This window comes from Sebastes umbrosus, chromosome 1, assembly GCF_015220745.1.
Source record: "Sebastes umbrosus isolate fSebUmb1 chromosome 1, fSebUmb1.pri, whole genome shotgun sequence".
NCBI lineage: Eukaryota > Metazoa > Chordata > Actinopteri > Perciformes > Sebastidae > Sebastes > Sebastes umbrosus.
The window spans coordinates 43,783,119-43,790,235 of NC_051269.1; the positions used below are offsets into that span (position 1 = coordinate 43,783,119).

Sequence of the window (7,117 nt, forward strand, 5' to 3'; positions counted from 1 at the left end):
AATTCACCTGTAGTGTCTCTTAATTCACCTGTAGTGTCTCCTCTTAAAGAAGTTGTCCTCTTGACTTGTGTATTTTTGAAATAATAGGACTATAATGGATGCTAGCTAGGCTAAGCTAGGAGGTCATTACTCCTCTCCTCCAGCAGGAGGTGCTGTAGGACAAACAAACACATCTGGAGTGATGAAGCTGTAACACATTAAGACGTTGTTGTTGTTGTTGATATATATATATATATATATATATATATATTTATATATATATACACACATATGTATATAAAAACCAGTGAGTAGTTGTACAGTATGTATGTATGTATATATATATATGGAGGTAGAGGAGGAGGTAGAGGAGGAGGAGGAGGAGGAGGTGTCGGCCACGGGTCAGAGTCCAGGAGGAGGAGGAGGAGCATTAGAACAACAGGTAGTGAGCAGCCAAGTGAGTGTTTAACAGCCAAGCCTTCATGACCTGTGACACCACCAGCAGCACGTGCTCCTCTGGAGTCTCTCTGAACTGAGCGAACACACTCGGCTGAAACTGTTGCGTCAAAGTTTGCTTTCACTTCGTCATGTACTGACCAGCAGTCCAGATGGAGCAGCTCCAGAACATCAGATCTCTGATTAAAGTCCTGCTGATTGTTGTCTACTGTAGAGGTAGGAGTCCAGCTCGTTGTTCTGGTAGGAGGTAGTGAAGGACAGCTCGTTGTTCTGGTAGGAGGTAGTGAAGGACAGCTCGTTGTTCTGGTAGGAGGTAGTGAAGGACAGCTCGTTGTTCTGGTAGGAGGTAGTGAAGGACAGCTCGTTGTTCTGGTAGGAGGTAGTGAAGGACAGCTCGTTGTTCTGGTAGGAGGTAGTGAAGGACAGCTCGTTGTTCTGGTAGGAGGTAGGAGTCCAGCTCTTTGTTCTGGTAGGAGGTAGTGAAGGACAGCTCGTTGTTCTGGTTGGAGGTAGGAGTCCAGCTCGTTGTTCTGGTAGGAGGTAGTGAAGGACAGCTCGTTGTTCTGGTAGGAGGTAGGAGTCCAGCTCGTTGTTCTGGTAGGAGGTAGTGAAGGACAGCTCGTTGTTCTGGTAGGAGGTAGGAGTCCAGCTCGTTGTTCTGGTAGGAGGTAGTGAAGGACAGCTCGTTGTTCTGGTAGGAGGTAGGAGTCCAGCTCTGTGTTCTGGTAGGAGGTAGTGAAGGACAGCTCTGTGTTCGTTGCTCTTTCAGACAGTTCATTGTCTTGTGTTTTGCAGACTGGCCTCCTCTCTCGTGCACGGTGTCCAGGTAACCCCTCTGTGTTTCCAGGTTCCTCGGCTGACCCTTCCAGGACGCTCGGTGTGTTGGTGGGTGCAGACGTGACTCTCAGCTGCCTGTTTGATAAGCTGTCCCGGCTGGTGGAGTGGAGCGCTCTCACCATCGAGTGGAACAAGGTGGATCAACATACCGGGAGGAAGAGCGTGGTGTACACGTTGGAGGACGGCAGAGTGCATGTGAACAGAGCCGGCTGCGTGGTGGACAGACTGCGGCTGCTGCACAGGGATGCATCTCTGCAGCTTCCTAATGTGACTGTTGGAGATGAAGGGATGTACACCTGCAGGATCATCACACCTGTGGTCTACACAGAGACCACCGCACTGCAAGTGCTCGGTAGTATTATTAGTATTATTAGTATTATATATTCTACCCTAATCTCTAATACCATACTTTATGATAACCTTCGTTATTAAACTTAATTGATCGTTATTTTACTGTAAACAAACAATGAAATGATAATTAATGTTTACTAATTATTAGTAATTCTATAATTTGTTATTTTAACAGTTTTATTGTTGCACATATTATAACATTTTATATAATATATTATTTGTAAACCTTTAATAAATCGTTTGTAAAACATCTATAAACATCACTTAGTTAATGTTAATAACTGGTTTGTAAACCACCTATAAATCTTATTTGGATGATATTATAAAGTTGTAACTGATGATTATAATATTAATATTAATAATAATAATTATAATACCTTGTTAAATGGTTAATAAATATTTAGTAAAGTGTTTATAAACATTATTTAGATAGATAGTTCATAGTTTATCAATGGTTAATAATTGGTGTCTATGATGTGTTTATAGATGTTTTACAAACAATTTATTAAAGGTTTACAAATAATTTGGTAATTATTAACAAATATTTAATAAATGATATAAAATGTTATAATGTGTGCAACAATAAAGTGTTAATAAGTAGTTTACTAATGTGATCGTCTCTTATCAGCTATGACACAATATAGAATATATAAAGTCATTATTTCATATTACACAAACTAATGATAAAATAACAGAAATTACAGCATTAATAATATTTAGTAAATATATAATTTCATCATTTGTTGACAATAAAATAATGAAACTTTAGTTAATAATTGACATTCACTGAGTGACAGTAATGCTCTCAAGATTAACACAAAGAAAACGGAAGACATTGTATTTCACCGTCTGACTCTCATAAAGTTCCTATTGTTATTCATAACGAAACAATCCAGCAGGTATTTTCATATAAATATTTGGGAGTAATGATTGATCATCTGTTATCTTGGAAAGACCACATTGAATGTGTCTGTAAAAAGACAAACCAAAGAATTGACTTTCTCCGCCGCCTCAGGTCTTTTGGGGCGAGTAAACAAATTCTTCTTTTGTTTTTGACTTCTGTGATTATGAGTTGTTCTGCAGTATTGTTATTCTACATGGTACAAGAGTTTGTCCACTACTTTAAAGTCAAAACTGCTTCACCAAATGAACATCTGCTCAAAGATAGTAGGTCAACCTCTTCAGAAACTCTATGAATCAGCCTCTCATAATAACATCTTAAGGGTGACCAACACCATCGTCTCTGACCCCAACCATGTTCTGAACAGTGAATATCAATCGTTACCATCAAATCAGAGATACAGGGTTCCACGATGTAATAAGGTTAGACTGAAGCACTCTTTTGTACACCAGTCAATCCTAAAACTAAATATGGAGCCTAATCCCAGATCAAACGTACGTTGAAGGGCCCTGAATATGGTCTTCTGTGATTGTAATGTTTAATGTTTGTGTCCTTGTTTCTTGTCTTTGTCCTTTCTGTGATGTTGCAAATGGAGCCACTGTGATGCAAAACACATTTCAGACCTGTCTGATAAAGTATTATCGTATCGTATTACTAATGATGGTTATTCTAAAGTGTTACCACGAAGGGTCTCAGTAAATGACATCACTGAGAGGTTATAGAGACGTCTACTGTCTCTAATAACAGAGGAATGAATGACTTCCTGTTGACTCGTATACGTGCACACACGGCTACTGGATGTGGAGACGAGGCGTGACACCCTACCACAATAAGATGTAGCGTAAATGTTCTGTGACGTCTCTCTCTCCTCCAGCTCGGCCTTCAGTGTCGCTCCCAGAAAAAGCAGCCGTGACGGAGGGCGAGGACAAGATGATCCAGTGTGACATCACGGGTTTCTATCCAGAGAAACTGGCCGTGACGTGGCACATCCAAAACAGCTCCCACGCCGTCCACGCAGGCGCCAGCCACCTCTCCCGAGTCTGCACCGAGATGGCCGTTCACAATCTAGACGGCACCTTCAGTATTCGCAGCGGCATCACGCTCCACTCCTCGGCCGTGAAGGACGGCGAGATGCTCGTCGTCTGCCAGGTGGAGCACCAGACCTTCGGCGGGCCGTACAACCGATCGGTTACTCTCACTGTTCAGGGTGGGAAGCATCTTTAGATTAAAGTCTTTATCCATACTGAGTCACGGATTTATTATATGTAATGTGGATCTCTTAAATCCTCCTCCCCCCCGCAGCTCCATCACAGCCTCGTTACAGCGCCGTCACACTGATGGCGGTCACCAGCGTCACCAGTCTGCTGCTGGTCACCTCCGTCATCGGAGGAGCTCTGCTGCTCTACAGGTACTTCTGTAAAGGTACGTCTCCATGGCAACGCAGTCCAAATAATTACAGTTACACGGACATGCTGAGAGTGAACCGCTCAGTGAGATGTGATGGAGATGTGATGGAGGTGTTATGGAGGTGTGGTGGAGATGTGGTGGAGATGTGATGGAGGTGTGGTGGAGATGTGATGGAGGTGTTATGGAGATGTGGTGGAGATGTGGTGGAGATGTGATGGAGGTGTGGTGGAGATGTGATGGAGATGTGGTGGAGATGTGATGGAGGTGTTATGGAGGTGTGGTGGAGATGTGGTGGAGATGTGATGGAGGTGTGGTGGAGATGTGGTGGAGATGTGGTGGAAATGTGGTGGAGATGTGGTGGAGATGGGGTGGATATGTGATGGAGGTGTGGTGGAGATGTGATGGAGATGTGGTGGAAATGTGGTGGAGATGTGACCGAGATGTGGTGGAGATGGGGTGGATATGTGATGGAGGTGTGGTGGAGATGTGACCGAGATGTGGTGGAGATGTGGTGGAGATGTGGTGGATATGTGATGGAGGTGTGGTGGAGATGTGACCGAGATGTGGTAGAGATGTGTGGATATGTGGTGGAGATGTGGTAGAGATGTGTGGAGATGTGATGGAGATGTGGTGGAGATGTGGTAGAGATGTGTGGAGATGTGATGGAGATGTGGTGGAGATGTGACCGAGATGTGGTGGAGATGTGATGGAGATGTGGTGGAGATGTGGTGGAGATGTGACCGAGATGTGGTAGAGATGTGTGGAGATGTGATGGAGATGTGGTGGAGATGTGATGGAGATGTGGTGGAGATGTGATGGAGATGTGGTGGAGGTGTGGTGGAGATGTGACCGAGATGTGGTGGAGATGTGGTGGAGATGTGACCGAGATGTGGTAGAGATGTGTGGATATGTGGTGGAGATGTGGTAGAGATGTGTGGAGATGTGATGGAGATGTGGTGGAGATGTGGTGGAGATGTGGTGGAGATGTGATGGAGATGTGGTGGATATGTGACCGAGATGTGGTAGAGATGTGTGGAGATGTGATGGAGATGTGGTGGAGATGTGATGGAGATGTGGTGGAGATGTGATGGAGATGTGGTGGAGGTGTGGTGGAGATGTGACCGAGATGTGGTGGAGATGTGGTGGAGATGTGATGGAGGTGTGGTGGAGATGTGACCGAGATGTGGTAGAGATGTGTGGAGATGTGATGGAGATGTGGTGGAGATGTGATGGAGATGTGGTGGAGATGTGACCGAGATGTGGTGGAGATGTGATGGAGATGTGGTGGAGATGTGGTGGAGATGTGGTGGATATGTGATGGAGATGTGGTGGAGATGTGATGGAGATGTGGTGGAGATGCGATGGAGATGTGATGGAGATGTGGCGGAGATGTGATGGAGATGTGATGTAGATGTGGTGGAGATGTGATGGAGATGTGATGGAGATGTGGCGGAGATGTGATGGAGATATGATGTAGATGTGGCGGAGTTGCGATAGAGATGTGATGGAGATGCGATGGAGATGTGATGGAGATGCGATGGAGATGTGATGGAGATGTGGCGGAGATGCGATGGAGATGTGGTGGAGTTCATATAGTTGTTCAGCACAACAGATGTTGTCTGTGGAAAGATGTTAACCTTCAAGTTTGTAGTTTGTTTATTGGTCACAACAGTTCCAGCGAGCAGTCGTTGGTGATGAAGTCCTCGTCTCTCAGGTTCCTTCAACAATGCTCATTAAAAGACATGAAATAGTGCAAGTTAATATATCAGTATTTCAAATGGATCAGCTGAATGTAACAGGATGTAGTATGTATAGAGAAGTAATACATCTTTGTGCAGAGGTGTAGACCCCTTAGTGCAGTCACTGTGCATTCAGTACCTGTATGGCATGGGGAATAAAAGACCTCTGATATCTGTTCCGGCTCGCCCTCGGGACTCTGAATCGACGGCCAGACAGGAGCAGCTCAAACTCTGAGTTTAGTGGGTGTGAAGCGTCTCCAGATATCTGTCTGGCCTTCCTGAATACCTCCATCAAATATATCACAGAGCTGCCTTTGTGGCTCGCCGACCACCTTTCCTGCAATCCTAACAATTTTGGAAAGCTTGTTTTTGTTCTTCCTACTCAAGTTACCGTACCAAGCAGTCATATTAAACTGTACAACTGAACTAAGTTGAGTTCAGATCTGTTAACTGTGGCCTTTAATTTATCACCTGTGTAATGAGTAATAATTCAAGTTTGACTCATAATCAGAAGGAAGAGAAACTAGTTGATGGTCTCCGTTTTATTAGTGTGTTTCTATGGACCTCCACAGCTCCAGTCAGTGTCTCTGAGATCAGCCAGCCCAGCATCATATACGCCGCGGTGCAGACCGACCTCAGATGCAGCGTCCGAGGAGCCCGACAGCGGGAGGTCAAAGTGAAATGGTTTAAATTAGGAAGCGGTGAAGACTCGGCGGTCCAGTCAGACTCAGTTCCTCTGCTGCTCAGTGAGGATCTGAGTGAACAGGCCTGTCTCCATTCAGACGGCAGTCACCACACATCTGTCCTCCCGGTGTGTCTCACCGTCACCGAGGACATGACCCGATACCAGTGTGTGGTGCTCTGTAGGGGGAGGAGCTTCAGCAGGAAGACTACGGTCCAGGTTAAAGGTGAGGAACTGTAGCTCATAAAGATTACAGTCCAGATTAAAGGTGATGAACTGTAGCTCATATAGATTACAGTCCAGATTAAAGGTGATGAACTGTAGCTCATATAGAATACAGTCCAGATTAAAGGTGAGGAACTGTAGCTCATATAGACTACAGTCCAGATTAAAGGTGAGGAACTGTAGCTCATATAGACTACAGTCCAGATTAAAGGTGAGGAACTGTAGCTCATATAGACTACAGTCCAGATTAAAGGTGAGGAACTGTAGCTCATATAGACTACAGTCCAGATTAAATGTGATGAACTGTAGCTCATATAGACTACAGTCCAGATTAAAGGTGATGAACTGTAGCTCATATAGACTACAGTCCAGATTAAAGGTGAGGAACTGTAGCTCATATAGACTACAGTCCAGATTAAAGGTGATGAACTGTAGCTCATATAGACTACAGTCCAGATTAAAGGTGATGAACTGTAGCTCATATAGACTACAGTCCAGATTAAAGGTGAGGAACTGTAGCTCATATAGATTACAGTCCAG

The 7,117-nt window shown here is 44.4% G+C and overlaps 1 gene segment (V, D, J or C); it reads left to right on the plus strand.

Annotated features, from left to right (window-relative positions):
• Positions 1 to 526: 526 nt before the first annotated feature.
• The window catches only part of LOC119488621, a 13,575-nt gene continuing 6,984 nt past the window's right edge, over positions 527 to 7,117 (plus strand). Inside the window, 5 exon segments of the C gene segment in view lie at positions 527 to 651; positions 1,283 to 1,624; positions 3,399 to 3,731; positions 3,827 to 3,946; positions 6,243 to 6,578. Of these exon segments, the coding sequence occupies positions 588 to 651; positions 1,283 to 1,624; positions 3,399 to 3,731; positions 3,827 to 3,946; positions 6,243 to 6,578 (1,195 nt within the window).